This window comes from Leuciscus leuciscus, assembly GCF_965113295.1.
Source record: "Leuciscus leuciscus genome assembly, chromosome: 15".
In the NCBI taxonomy this organism is placed as follows: Eukaryota; Metazoa; Chordata; class Actinopteri; order Cypriniformes; family Leuciscidae; genus Leuciscus; species Leuciscus leuciscus.
The window spans coordinates 2116390-2132116 of NC_138739.1; the positions used below are offsets into that span (position 1 = coordinate 2116390).

Sequence of the window (15727 nt, forward strand, 5' to 3'; positions counted from 1 at the left end):
GTAATAATATTTATACTATTTTTGCATAAACATTTTGTCACTTTAAAATAAATAAAAAATTAACTTAAATCCAGTTGCAGCATGTGAACATTTTCTCTTATTCGAAGGTAAGAAAGGCTAATAATAAAATCATAAAAATATAACATTAAATCACTCATTATAAAGATTAAATCTTTATTCGTTTACCTGCAATAAAGGAGAACCGAGAATCTTGTTTGTTCAATAAGGTCATGGTTAAACACCCTGTGAAAGGTTGTACAAAACACCAAAGCAATTGTGTATAATGTGAATTCGAAATAGATATTCTATGTTTTGCTCTATCACGTTTACTATTAAATGTCTCGGTCAAAAATATGATTTAAAGACACTCACAACATTTGTCAAATCCCCTGACAAGTTTATCTTAAGTGCTAATTGTAGTTGTCTAGGAATATTGTTTCAAACTGCACTTTATTTCTGGTGTTTATTGCTTTAAACTCGTCAATCTGATCAATTTACCGTTATAAAAGCGCGCGCAATTTTAGCGCGCAAATTACCTCAGACGGTCAGTAAATGCCACGGTCTATCGACTGGCCTAAATGGTAAGTTTGTCCCTATTAAATGTCAAAATGATAGATTTATAGATATATTAAGCGTGTGCTTATCTAAGCGAACAACATCTGATGATATTACCATTCTGTCCTCGTTCGTTTTTTCCGGGCACAGTTTGTCAGATCAATCTTATTTGCATACTGTTAATTAAAGGGAGTTGCTTCTCATTAGAAAGATAACGATGCACCTACCGACCGTTGTGTAACGCAAGATGGCGCCGTTGAACTGGTTTTAACATATCGATCATGCAGTAAATCGAGCGATTTATTCATCACAATCGCATCATATCCGCTGATTTACAGAGTAGGTTTGTGACGAACTCAGAATCATTGAAAAGGAAAACGTATGCTGTGTTGTGAATCATAATTGTTTATCAGGTTGTCGATTATCATATAGTCTATTCATCATTTTGAGCCCGAAGCAGGTTCATGTGACTCAGTGTAATCCATCCTGGGATTAATGAATTTGATCTGGATTAAAGTCTGCATCTGGATTGCAGCAGATTGTCGTCCAGTGCGAAAATATGTTCACCCAAAATAATAAAAAGAAAAAAGGTAATAATACAAATACAACGAGTAATTCCATCCTAGCATCATTGCTGCACAGGTCCTAATGAAAACAAAAGCCTAGCCTATATTTGCAAATGTATTTATTAAGAATACAGTGGTGTTGAGATATAGCAAACGGGTAGAAACATGATAAATGTGATCAAGCCAATGGAGCGTGTTACACTATTACTGTGTTTACAAAAATGTTCTGATGACGGATGTGGTTGATTCTTATTGATTCTTGACTACTGACGTTACGTTTCTGCCTTCTCACCCTAGTCAAATATCACTTAACAACACACAAAGTAAAATGACAATGTCGCCCTCCTCCGTAATGAGATATTTCATATACAACAGACACAGAGACAAAACAAACTAAACGCAACACATTTTCCGAGACAGTTTTGGTGTCAAAAGCTCCAAAGAAGTTTGGATCTGAAATGTGAACATGTGTTGGTTTTAAAGCCATGCATCAGCAGAAGACCATTCGCTGGACTCTCCGCTCTAAGAACCAGTTTTAACATTCATTAGTTAAAGGGATAGTTCACCCAAAAATGAAAATTGGCCCATGATTTACTCACCCTCAAGTCATCCTCGGTGTATATGACATTATTCTTTCAGACGAATACAATCGGAGTTATATTAAAAAATTGTCCTTGCTCTTCCAAGCTTTATAATGGCAGTGAATGACTGTTTCTGTTTTGAAGTCCATAAAAGTGCATCTATCCATCATAAAAGTGCATCTATCCATCATAAAAGTGCTCCACACGGCTCTGGCGGGTTAATAAAGGCCTTCTGAAGTGACGCCATGTGTTTTTGTAAGAAAAATATCCATATTTAAAACTTTATAAAGTAAAATAACTAGCTACTGGCCAAACGAACATACGGATTCGACTTAAGTCTAAGCGCAACTTATGCGAGTAATGCGACGCATTGCTGATATTTACGCTATGCTATGACGCACTACGCTACTTCTGACGTCACAAGTTGTGTAAGTTGCGCTTTAGGCGCAAGTAGACTGAGTATGTTCGTTTGGCCGGAAGCTAGAATTTTACTGTCACGTGTTAAATATGAATAGTTTTCTTACAGAAACGCATCGCTTTACTTCAAAAGGCCTTTATTAAACCCCCGGAGCCTGTGGAGCACTTTTATGATGGATAGATGCACTTTTATGATGCACAGATGCACTTTTATGATGGATAGATGCACTTTTATGATGCACAGATGCACTTTTATGATGGATAGATGCACTTTTATGATGGACAGATGCACTTTATAGATGCACTTTTATGATGGATAGATGCACTTTATAGATGCACTTTTATGATGGATAGATGCACTTTTATGGACTTCAGAATTTTTTTATGGACTTCAGCCAGGAATTTTTTTTTAACATAACTTTGATTGTATTCGTCTGAGAGAAGAGTGTCATATACACCTAGGATGACTTGAGGATGAGTAAATCATGGGCTAATTTTCATTTTTGGGTGAACTATCCCTTTAAAGTAAAAATGAGCTCAATGATCTAAAATAGGAAAGAAACCCTTTCAGAAGGAAAAGACCGGGAATGTAGAGCCATGTAGACCATGGTGTATCTCCTTACTGAATCTTTCTTAAACATCCTTCAAGCTCTGGTATGATGGGAAGGATGCGTCACAGTTAGAATCTAAGTTCTGAGTATTTTGTTCGTCTCTTTCAGCTGGGCAGCAGACAGAGCTCAAGCCAATCCCAGTGTTTCCACAGTGTGACCAGGAAGAGCGCCAGGGCGAGGGTGGCGCCGACCCGAGCGCGCGTCTTCATGAGGGGCGTGATGAAGTTGGCCATGGTGGAGACGAACACCAGCAGCACCGCCATCAGGGCCAGGATGACGTTGATGAGTTTTCCCAGCAGGGCTCGAGCGTTTGCGTTCTCCACGCCCTCCAGCTGAACCACCTGCTGCTGTTGCTGCTGCAGCTCCAGTTTGGTAATGCGGGTGAGACACGACTCTACGGCCTCCTGCACACAAACACATGCACAGAACTTTGTCTAGTGTACAAGTTACAAAGTCCCTCAGTGATTACAGCTCTCAGATATGGCAATGTTAATGTATTTGGTCTTGGCGGAATAGATATGCTACGCTGCTGCTGATTATTGCATGTTACTGCTGAAATAACCCCGTAGCAGATCTATACCGGTGGAGCTGGGGAAGGGGGAGGGTTTCTGAAAGACAGGACTCATGCACAGAACTTTGTCTAGTGTACAAGTTACAAAGTCCCTCAGTGATTACAACTCTCGGATATGGCAATGTTAATTAGCTAAATTCAAATTTCTTTCTTAAATATTAGCAACATTCAAATTATATTCGAATTCTAAAGGTAATACTTGATGTTAGAGGAAAAAAGTTCTGTATTGTCTCCTCTGCCCACAAGAGGTCGCAAGCGAGCACAATAAGCAAATATAAACCAAATCAAGCATCGCATCTTTTATTGAAATTAAATGACATTCACTTTTTAAAGTGCATTAACTTTTCAAACAGTTGTTCTTAAATAAAATATAATTTCCTTAATGTGCATGCAAGGAAAATTAGGTTACATTAGTGCATAAATCTGTGCTTGTGCATCAGTAACCTGAGAAAACACACTTCAACACACTAAAGAACTTTGGTCTTGACGGAATAGATCTGCTACGTTTCTGCTGATCATTGCATGTTACTGCTGAAATAACCCCAGTAGCAGATCTATACAGGTGGAGCTGGGGAAGGGGGAGGGTTTCTGAAATAGCACTGCTAACAGCAAACACTACCAGCATTTGAATATTGAGCCACAGCTCATTGGCCGCTGATGTAACAGCAACCAATCAGCTGTGCTATGTGGATAAAAATGTTATCGCAAAAAAATTGAGTTAAGGACCTGCGCCATCTAAAGTTTCATGTCAGAACTTGTTTTGTTTTTTTCTCTATATCAGTGTCAGTGTTTCTGAACTCCTGAAACGCCTCCATTGTAATCTTGAGTTTTCTTTCGGGAACAAACATGTCACAATATTCCTCATTTAAATAATTCATCCGCAGAATAAAGGGGCGGGGCCTGGTTGAGTTAGTTAGTAGTGTGTTGAAACTGGTGGTTATGGTAAGGGGCGGGACATTCTCCAAACACGCTCGAAGCGCTCAACCAATCACAACACACTGCTCCAACCAACCAATCAGAACACAGTGTGCTTTTCAGAAGGAGGGGCTTCACAGAGACAGGAACTAAATAACTGACAGACTGGGAAGAGAGGAGCTGCAACAATGAAGAATATGGGGAAAATAATCAACATTCAAGCAGGAAAACCTGTTCTAGTAGAGCCTAAAACAAAATGAAGCCTCGATCATTCTTTGTTATCGTTTCTCACCTGGATGTCTCGCGCTCTCTCGTACGACTGGTACGCCACCTTCTCCTCCATGCTGGCCAGCTCCTGCTTCAGATTGCTCATTTCGTTCTGGTGAAGTTCTGTCAGGTCATTCAGTTGCTCTTCCAGACGCTCGTATCTGGAGGAAAAAGAAAGGAGACACACACCTGAACATTCAGCTCTGGAAAAATAGTGAGGTTCGATTCTTGAACAAAGCGTTTTTAACCAGTCGAGCCGGTTCACTGAGTCAAACTGAATCAAACGTTAGTTCCAGATTGATGATGCGCAGTACCAAATGTGCAGCACCAAATGAGCTTATAACCAACTGAGCCAATAACAAATTGAGCCAATAACCAAATTAGCCTATAACCGAATAAGCCAATAACCAAATGAGCCTATAACCAAATGAGCCAATAACCAAATGAGCCTATAACCAAATGAACCAATAACCAAATGAGCCTATAACCAAATGAGCCAATAACCAATTGAGCCAATAACAAATGAGCCTATAACCAAATGAGCCAATAACCAAATGAGCCAATAACCAAATGAGCCAATAACCAAATGAGCCTATAACCAAATGAGCCAATAACCAAATGAGCCTATAACCAAATGAGCCTATAACCAAATGAGCCAATAACCAAATGCGCCAATAACCAAATGCGCCAATAACTAAATGAGCCAATAACCAAATGAGTCAATAACCAAATAAGCCTATAACCAAATAAGCCAATAACCAAATGAGCCTATAACCAAATGAGCCTATAACCAAATGAGCCAATAACCAAATGAGCCTATAACCAAATGAGCCAATAACCAAATGAGCTTATAACCAAAGGAGCCAATAACCAAATGAGCCTATAACCAAATGAGCCAATAACCAAATGAGCCTATAACCACATAAGCCAATAACCACATGAGCCTATAACCAAATGAGCCTATAACCAAATAAGCCAATAACCAAATGAGCCAATAACCAAATGAGCCAATAACCAAATAAGCCAATAACCAAATGAGCCTATAACCAAATGAGCCAATAACCAAATGAGCCAATAACCAAATGAGCCAATAACCAAATGAGCCTATAACCAAATAAGCCAATAACCAAATGAGCCAATAACCAAATAAGCCAATAACCAAATGAGCCTATAACCAAATGAGCCAATAACCAAATGAGCCAATAACCAAATAAGCCAATAACCAAATGAGCCTATAACCAAATAAGCCAATAACCAAATGAGCCTATAACCAAATGAGCCAATAACCAAATGAGCCTATAACCAAATGAGCCAATAACCAAATGGGTTATTGAACCAAAGAACCAGTTCGAAATGAATGAATCACAAAGAACCAACTAAAAAATGAGCCAGTTCTAATTGTCAAAGTTATTTTTTGACTTGGACATGAAAGAACCGGTTCTTTGGCTCAATTATCCATCTCTAGATTAACCGTAATTAGTGCATACTACTTTTTATTCTAAACTGAACTCAAGTGGCACTGAGAATTGAGTAAGAGACAAACATAAATTACCCTGAAATGTTAATTGGGAAAGTGAGAGATGTAACCATGTTGATGACCTGAGTCTGTGGTAGAGTAGTGAGTTTGATGTGAAACTCGAGGTCGGGGACCAGATCTGTTCTGTGGGGTGCGGACTGGATCGATTCCTTTCTTAGAGCTCCTCCTGTCCGATTTCAGGGGAAATCGGATCTATTGGAGACGTCCAACAGATGATTTAGGCGCGCCGAAAGAACACCACAGACAGTACAATCAACATGGGGAAATCTCACAGTGTTTTGCCAGATGAGAAGTTTATCTGTGTATCATCTTTTTACTCTTTCAAATTTCATCTTTATATCTCTTTTGATGCCTTTTATTACTGTTTTAATTTTACTTGCTTTTATTTTGTGATTATTTTAATTCCTTTCTGTGTTAAAGCACTTTGAATCACCATAGTGTATGAAATGAGCTATATAAATAAACTGGCCTTGCCTTGCTTTGCAAGCACCAAATGAGCCAATAACCAAATGGGTTATTGAACCAAAGACCCGGTTCAAAATGAATGAATCACAAATAACCAACTCACAAATGAGCCAGTTCTAATTGTCAAAGTTATTTTTGAGTTGGACACAACTGAACCGGCTCTTTGGCTCAATTATCCATCTCTAGATTGGTTCATTCGGTGCTTTGCAAGGAGCATGCGTCTTGCGTTTCTAACCCGGAACTAAGGTTTGATTCAGTAAACCGTAGGGGTGTAACAATATCGCAATATAAAAATGCAACTATATGTATACTACATTAAACTACTATATATAATGTTGAATATAATGTATAATAATGTGATCGGGGAATATCTGTGGCTCCTGATAATGCCAAATGTCTGATGTTACCAGTAAAAAGTGGCCTAAATAATTTTAATTATATCTAGTCAGGGACAGAAATCAAGCATATTCATCTAAAATAATTCTGTTTTCAGCTTCATGAATATGTTTAGTCTGGTGTCTCTATTGGCCTGTGCTTTGGGTTTCCAGCACCAAGTCCAAGCCTATTCATTTACACACACAATGTAAAACCAAATGTAGCATTTTAATCAACAGTATTTTTTTTGTTACCCTTTTACCATATGTCTTGGAGTATCGCAATAATATCATATCGTGATATGTATCGAATCATGACATGAGGGTATCGTTACACCCCGAGTAAACCGGCTCAAAAGAACGATTCCTTTTAAGAATCGCACATCGCTCCTGGAAAGCCGTGGCACTGCTGTAGTTGGTGCAGTTGTACCTGTATCGCTCCTCCTGCAAGCACTGGGTCATGTAGCCGTAGTCGCTTTGCAGCTGCGCTTTCATGTCCTCGATGGCGTCCTCCATGTGCACTTGGCCGACTTTTATCTCCTGCAGGCCTTCCAGCAGCGCATCCCACGAAGAAGACGACGAGTGGTGGTGGTGATGGTGGTGGTGATGCCCGTCGAGCCGAGGACTCCCCATGGTGGCTCCCATCCCAGACATCGGCCCACCGGCCCCACCAGAGTTGCTCCCGGCCGGTGACCCGGACGTTGCACTCGAGCACTCGTCGTCGCTACCGTATTTGGGGCTGGAGACTAGCGTAGCGCTTCCGCTCAGAGCGCGTGGCGTCTCTTCCGCGTGCCCATCCTCCAGGCTGTCCTTCATGTGGGCGATGTTATCGGCACTCCCGAACTTGTTGCGGATGAGGCTGGCGAACTCTCGTGGTTTCGAGACGACCGCAGTGTGCGTGAGCGCCGAAACTCCGCCCTTCACTCCTTCGACCACGCCCCCTCCGAACCCGCTGATTCCTGCGCGCATGTTCGCGCCCACGTCCTTCAGCCCCTGATGCATGTCCCGGAAGACGTCTTTGGGCTGCCGCGCCGGACCATTCTGCGAAAAAGCAAGACGTGATTACTCTGGAAAACTGCAAAAGTTTGCATGCAAGAGAACTGCAGGATTAATCTAAATGAAACCGCACGCGATTTGGCAAAGGCTGCGATTATTTTATGTGCAGCTTGTCAGTGAAGTACGGCTCTGTGATCAGTAGTATATGCCCCGAAGTAGTACAATAACACACGTCATTCCAGGAAATCCCCATGGTCATCATACTATCGCTGGATGAGCTCCCCTGTGACGGCCTGTGAAAAAAATCTGTTTTCAGTTAAAACGGTGTCGTGTAAGCGGCCCCTAAGCTAATAACTAATGATCTTTGCAACAGAAGTGAATCAATCAAAACTAACTTTATCTGGAGAATAAGAGCTGCTGTAAAGCCAAAACAAGCGTTTACTGAGCCGTACATCACTGACAAGCTGCACATACAAAATAATCGCAGCCTTTGCGAACATCTCAACAGATGTTCTCATCTCAACAGAGTTCGCCAGCCTCATCCGCGACGTCTCGTGGTTCCATCACAGAAAGCCACAAAATCACTTTCCAGAACATTCTCATTCACAGTTCCATGCTGGTGGAACGCTCTCCCCACCCTCATCCGGAATGCAGAATCCCTGACAACATTCAAAAGACAGCTGAAAACCCTTCTCTTCCGTGAGCACTTAACCTCATAAAAAAATAAATAAAATAAAAACATCACTTATCAGGCTTATGCTACTCTGAATAATACCTGAACTTCGTATTTTGAGCACTTCTTGTGTTGTTGTTGTTTTTTGCCTCTTTATGATGACTCGCTTAAATTAGTCCTAATTTGTAAGTCGCTTTGGATAAAAGCGTCTGCTAAATGACTAAATGTAAATGTAAATCTCATAATTGCGATAAACCAACCGACGATTTCATGTTAATTGCGATTAATCGTGAAGCCCTAAAACATAAACGCTCATTTTACCTGTTCGATCTCTTTGAGTTTCTTATGGTAGTGCTCGAGTTTCTTGTGCAGGTGTGCGATGGTCTGCGCAGACTTCTGGTTCTTCTTCTCGAACACTTGTTTGATGCGCGATGCCTGCTGTTTGTCCGCGTTGTGGGCGAGTTTAAGATACTCGGCTACGTTAGCGTCGCGCGCCTCCTGTTCCACGCGGATCTGCTCGGTGATCTTCAGGATCTTCTGCTGCAGGTGTTCCAGCGCCACACGTGTTCTCTGGACCTCGCCGTCCGGTCCCGCCTCCACGCTGATGTTCCCGTCAGACCCGCCATGGCTCGCGGACGGCGGCAGCCCGAGAGTCGACACTTCGCTCTTATCCAGCTGCGTGCACACAATCAGGGTTTGATATTAGAAAATTAGCACAAGCCAATTTGGCGTCTTAAAAATTGGGCTTTAACTCTTTATGTTCAGGGTATAATCAGGGTTTGATATTAACACCCGCCAAATGCGGGTAAAAATCAACTGGCGGGAAACACTGTCAAATCACGAGCCAATTTGTCGTATTGGTTATTATGTTTACTCGCTTCATGGGGAAGTTCATGTAAGACAAATCTGTGCAGATTTAGCACAAATACTGATCATCATGATATATTAAATACAGCGTATTGCTCAGAATCTGCTCACTTGAACACACACGTCACTACACAACTAATAACAGCACTTGTTCATTTGCACTGAAGCAACAGAGAAGATTAAAAAGCATTTGATTAACAGAAACATTTTCTGATGTTCCATGTCCTGTGTCGATCTGTCCACCTAAAACACATGTTTGGTGATGAGGATGAAAGAGGAAGAGAGGAGATGCTGGATGACAGGATTTTATTACATTTTATAATATATATATAAGCTGTGACGTAGTTAATCTGGTTCATTTCATTTTCTTTTTTTTCTTCTTTTTTTTTTGTGGCTAGTAGAAGTTCTGAATGTCCGATAACTTATAAATTTAGTAGCAAAATTGTCCGGTGAGTGAAAAAGTTAATCTCAAACCCTGATCACACAATGAAAACACAACAGAGCTGAACTGCAGTGTCATGCAAACTTGCACATCAAACATCTGATATGAAACCACACACACTAATTTTAACACCTCAGTCATATGAGTGAGTGTTTACAAGAGAGACACCGTGACCCACTTTCCGTTTGTTAAATCTCTCCATACACACTAAACTAAGAGAAGAAACTGCAGAAACATGCGTAGATTTACACCTACGACCTGAAACATCAAGCGCTTGACGTGAACGACACACCACAGGAAAATCAATAGTGATTGAAATGAATCATTCATAAATGCAGCGTCGCAATACGCGTTAGAGTCGCAGCAAAACGTCGTAAACAAATAAACGTGCGTGAAAAGATGCAGTGTAACACAACAAGCCTCATCTCAGGGAAACATGCATTCTAGCGTGCTGTTTTTCACATGCGTGTGAAGATGCATTAACCTTTACATGTGTGTGTGTGTTACTGCATGCATGTTACCTGCACAAAAACAGCATGCTAGAATGCATTTCTCTGAGAAACACTCACACACACGGCTAAAGGTCAGTGCAGTCCATGCATCTTTTAATGCATGTGAATCTGAGCCATGTTACCTGTCAAGAGCATGCGCATGTGTGTGTGTGTGTGTGTGTGTGTGTGTGTGTGTGTGTGTGTGTGTGTGTGTGTGTGTGTGTGTGTGTGTGTGTTATCTACAGGCCGCATTTAGAGTGGAGGTTTGAATTGAGTGGTGCGGGACAGCAAACACACACACACACACACACACATGCATGCATGACACCTGCTATACATTTAGGGACATGTGTCAGGCGGGTTAAACGCAGAAAAGCGCGTGAGAGAGACAGATGGGTGATGATGGATGGATGATGGATGATAGATGATGGACGGTACAACACAGGAACACAAGATTAATTTGCGATAAATTACCATGATCTTCAGTGCAGGAGGTGCAGCTTCACTGCAGAGACGTGTAAGAGGGCCATGTCTCTCTCTCTCTCTCTCTCTCTCTCTCTCTCTCTCTGTGTGTGTGTGTTCACCCCTCCCCCTCTCCTCTCCTCTCCTCTATCTGTCTATCTCTCAGTCGAGTCTGCCATGGTTTACATTAGAGTCGGTATCGGCTTCTCTCATCTTTGTCTGGCCCGTTTCTGGCGTTTCTTTCTGGTCTCTCCGGCCGTGTGTGTTTGTCTGTGTGTTTCGACGCGCAGATGAGCTGAGGGGGAGGGGAGATCAGCGGAGCATGCGTCACACACACACACACACACACACTGCAGCTAAATCTATGCGTGTGCGTATCATTGTGTCTGTTCATGAGGGCATGATTGGGGTGTGTTTCTGAGTGAGAAACACATTTTAAGGGATGTATATTGTGTGTGTGTGTGTGTGTGTGTGTGTGTGTGTGTGTGTGTGTGTGTGTGTGTGTGTGTGTGTGTGTGTGTGTGTGTGTGTGTGTGTGTGTGTGTGTGTGTGTGTGTGTGTGTGTGTGTGTGTGACATTTCCCAAACTGACAGGAGGGGCTGATGGGAAACGCTGACGTCCGTCTCATAGCAACACCCTTCACAACATCTGGGTCACTATGTTGAAGAGCAGCACCTGCAACACACACACACACACGAGACACGCTACATGCATGCGACGTCGCATTTCTTATTCAAATTATTGTTTTGAGGATAATGAACACTGTTGACATCTGTGGCATTCAGGAGATTGCGATAGAAAAGAGTGTTGATTTGTTTACAGAAATATATTCGCAATGTCTAGTGCTGCGAGCTTTAAAATACGCAACTAACACACGGTTTTAAAAGTATGGATTTAAAGGTTTCCGCCAGGGGATTAAAATAATTTTCACAATTTCGTCTTTTTTCTCGCAATTCCGAGTTTATAACTCACAATTTCGAGGAAAAAAGTCAGAATTGTGAAATGAAAATACCCAATTACCTTTTTGTTATTTTATTTTGTGGTGAAAGCAAGCTTCCATCTTCTGTAGTCAACATGAAATTTCAACATTTCTTAAATGAAATGCACTTTTTAAATTAATGTTCTACGTTATTCTAACAAAATGCATACATTTCAGCACACTCTTTACTAGCTCCGCCTCCTTTTCACATTTGGTTCATTTGAACTAATAGTCAAATGTCTACTGTATGTTGGCATTTTTAGGTCGCTTTTCAAAGTCTAGCTAATAATTAACGCACTTTAATTGTAGTTAACGGTAATGTAACTAAACTGCACTAAAGCAAATGTATGGTGCCCCTAAAGGTATATGAAGGAAAGATTATGAGATGGGAGTGAAAAATTGAGTTTGCACGCAAAACTTTTGCTTTCCCTGATAAACTTTGCGTTAGCTTGTAACACTTTTGCGTTCCCTGAGAACCTTTGCGTTAGCTTGTAACACTTTTGCGTTCCCTGAGAAACTGTGTTAGTTTGTAACACCTTTGCGTTGCCTAATAAATTGCGTTCGTTTGAAACACTTTTCCGTTCCCTGAGAAAGTGTTTCTTTGTAACAACTTTGCGTTAGTTTGTAACACATTTGCGTTCCCTGAGAAACTTTGCGTTAGCTTGTAACACTTTTGCGTTCCCTGATAAACTGCGTTTGTTTGTAACACCTTTGCGTTGCCTAATAAATTGCGTTCGTTTGTAACACTTTTCCGTTCCCGCAGTGGCGCCTCCAGAAATTTTTCATAGGGGTGGCCAGATGGGGCCACTTAAAATCTTGGGGTGGCACACCAAAACTATAAACCATATAATTTCAGAATTTTTTTCTACTGTTGTAGTAAACCGGCCTGTAGTAAACTTTTAGAAAGACTTAAGGAAACTCCTACTGATATACTATGATGGTTTATTGTGTTATATTTAATGTTACTAATGATATAATGTGCATAGACTAATAACAGTACAGTTAACATTTTGAGTTGCACAACAATTCTGTTGTATTTTGCAATTATATTTGGCATAAGGTGTACATTTATTGCAAACAAAACAGTTACTGGGGAAAAGCAGATACTGGCAGATACAAATATATTATATTTATTAATGTCAAGAATTCAGAAGTGTATATATTTATATAGCGCGGGTGCAGAATGATGTGCTCAAAGCAACATGGAGTCCCAGTGTTCAGCGCTGCACAAGTGCGCATTTAAAAGTTCACGGCACAAGACGAAGAAATGTCGAGCGCACAAATCCTAGTGTCTATCTGTCCAACAGTTTATTGATCATTTGTTTCACAGTTTTAAATTCCAGTTATTGTGCGTTTAATGCCGATTCATAGTCCTTGTGATGTGTGTGATCTAACAAGCACACGGTATGAGTCGTTTAAAAACAGCAACAAACTCCAACAAAATAAAGTCATTTTATGCAAAGCCACAGCCTTTTATCTACAGATAATGCATTATAATGTGAATATATCATTTATTCAGAATATATCATATCAGAGAGTTTTACCGTGCATCCAACCGGAAGAGGCGCCCGCGCTGTTTGAATACTGAATGGAGAATGATTGACAGCCGCAGAGGAGGGAAAACGAGTTTCCGTAAACTTCCGTAAACTTTAATGATGTAAATAGACTTCTGTCCCTCACATTAAGCTATGGAATAACTTCAGATGACTTTGTCACCCAAACTGACGCGGTAGTCTTCTTCGTCTTCTTTCTTAACTTCTTTTGAAATTGTTGACCGACGGGCACGCGCTGAGCTGTTGCTGTCTGAGCGTGCAACAGCGGCATGGACGGAGGGGCGGGGGAGTACTGGCTACTGTGTGCGATCGAAGGCCTAGAGCGGCTTGCCTGCCTGGCTGTGCATTAGGGATGAAATGCATAACTGATGCTACTAAAATTTATACTGGCCAGCGGGGTGGCCAGTGGGGTGGCCAGGAGTCGGTCAGGGGTGGCCACGGCCACCCCTGGCCACCCCCTGGTGGCGCCATTGCGTTCCCTGAGAAAGTGTTTCTTTGTAACAACTTTGCGTTAGCTTGTAACACTTTTGCGTTCCCTGAGAAACTTTGTGTTAGCTTGTAACACTTTTGCGTTCCCTGAGAAACTTTGCGTTAGCTTGTAACACTTTTGCGTTCCCTGATAAACTGTGTTAGTTTGTAACAATTTTGCGTTCCCTGATAAACTGCGTTCGTTTGTAACATCTTTTCGTTAGCTTGTAACACTTTTGTGTTCCCTGATAAACTGCGTTCCTTTGTAACAACTTTGCATTAGCTTGTAACACTTTTGCGTTCCCCGAGAAACTGTTAGTTTGTAACACCTTTGCGTTAGTTTGTAACACTTTTGCGTTCCCTGATAAACTGCGTTCGTTTGTAACATCTTTTCGTTAGCTTGTAACACTTTTGTGTTCCCTAATAAACTGCGTTCCTTTGTAACAACTTTGCGTTAGCTTGTAACACTTTTGCGTTCCCCGAGAAACTTAGTTTGTAACACTTTTGCGGTCCCCGAGAAACTGTTAGTTTGTAACACCTTTGCGTTAGTTTGTAACACTTTTGCGTTCCCTGATAAACTACATTCGTAACATCTTTTCGTTAGCTTGTAACACTTTTGCGTTCCCCGAGAAACTGTTAGTTTGTAACACCTTTGCGTTCCCTGATAAACTGTGTTCCTTTGTAACACCTTTGCGTTAGCTTGTAACACTTTTGCGTTCCCTGATAAACTATGTTCGTTTGTAACATCTTTTCGTTAGCTTGTAACACTTTTGCGTTCCCCGAGAAACTTTGCTGTCTTTTGTAACACTTTTGTGTTCCCTGAGAAACTGTTAGTTTGTAACACCTTTGCATTAGTTTGTAACACTTTTGCGTTCCCTGATAAACTGCGTTCGTTTGTAACATCTTTTCGTTAGCTTGTAACACTTTTGTGTTCCCTGATAAACTGCGTTCCTTTGTAACAACTTTGCATTAGCTTGTAACACTTTTGCGTTCCCCGAGAAACTGTTAGTTTGTAACACCTTTGCGTTAGTTTGTAACACTTTTGCGTTCCCTGATAAACTGCGTTCGTTTGTAACATCTTTTCGTTAGCTTGTAACACTTTTGTGTTCCCTAATAAACTGCGTTCCTTTGTAACAACTTTGCGTTAGCTTGTAACACTTTTGCGTTCCCCGAGAAACTTAGTTTGTAACACTTTTGCGGTCCCCGAGAAACTGTTAGTTTGTAACACCTTTGCGTTAGTTTGTAACACTTTTGCGTTCCCTGATAAACTACATTCGTAACATCTTTTCGTTAGCTTGTAACACTTTTGCGTTCCCCGAGAAACTGTTAGTTTGTAACACCTTTGCGTTCCCTGATAAACTGTGTTCCTTTGTAACACCTTTGCGTTAGCTTGTAACACTTTTGCGTTCCCTGATAAACTATGTTCGTTTGTAACATCTTTTCGTTAGCTTGTAACACTTTTGCGTTCCCCGAGAAACTTTGCTGTCTTTTGTAACACTTTTGTGTTCCCTGAGAAACTGTTAGTTTGTAACACCTTTGCATTAGTTTGTAACACTTTTGCGTTCCCTGATAAACTGCGTTCGTTTGTAACATCTTTTCGTTAGCTTGTAACACTTTTGTGTTCCCTAATAAACTGCGTTCCTTTGTAACAACTTTGCGTTAGCTTGTAACACTTTTGTGTTCCCCGAGAAACTTAGTTTGTAACACTTTTGCGGTCCCCGAGAAACTGTTAGTTTGTAACACCTTTGCGTTAGTTTGTAACACTTTTGCGTTCCCTGATAAACTACGTTCGTAACATCTTTTCGTTAGCTTGTAACACTTTTGCGTTCCCCGAGAAACTGTTAGTTTGTAACACCTTTGCGTTCCCTGATAAACTGTGTTCCTTTGTAACATCTTTACGTTAGCTTGTAATACTTTTGTGTTCCCTGCTAAACCGT

At 41.1% G+C, this 15727-nt stretch overlaps 1 protein-coding gene and 1 long non-coding RNA gene across 2 annotated transcripts; both read right to left on the minus strand.

The window, feature by feature from the left end:
* Window positions 1-26: 26 nt before the first annotated feature.
* tmcc2 (transmembrane and coiled-coil domain family 2) lies at window positions 27-11328 on the minus strand. The gene is made up of 5 exons (XM_082138737.1): window positions 10803-11328; window positions 8850-9203; window positions 7290-7900; window positions 4509-4644; window positions 27-3134 (listed from the first exon to the last, which is right to left on the minus strand). The coding sequence occupies exons 1-5, from the start codon at window positions 10803-10805 to the stop codon at window positions 2835-2837; spliced, it is 1404 nt and encodes a 467-aa protein (XP_081994863.1). The 5' UTR covers window positions 10806-11328; the 3' UTR covers window positions 27-2834.
* Window positions 11329-13798: 2470 nt separating this feature from the next.
* On the minus strand, window positions 13799-15313 carry LOC309475863. Its single transcript, XR_014197874.1, has 3 exons — window positions 15169-15313; window positions 14635-15018; window positions 13799-14440 (listed from the first exon to the last, which is right to left on the minus strand). It is a non-coding gene; the product is annotated as an uncharacterized lncRNA (long non-coding RNA).
* Window positions 15314-15727: the final 414 nt, after the last annotated feature.

Coding starts and splice junctions, on each gene's coding strand:
- tmcc2 (XM_082138737.1), bottom strand. Junction 7,901..8,849: donor AACTCAAAGAGATCGAACAG/GTAAAATGAGCG, acceptor GCTTTTTCGCAG/AATGGTCCGGCGCGGCAGCC. Junction 4,645..7,289: donor TTGCAGGAGGAGCGATACAG/GTACAACTGCAC, acceptor TTTTTCCTCCAG/ATACGAGCGTCTGGAAGAGC.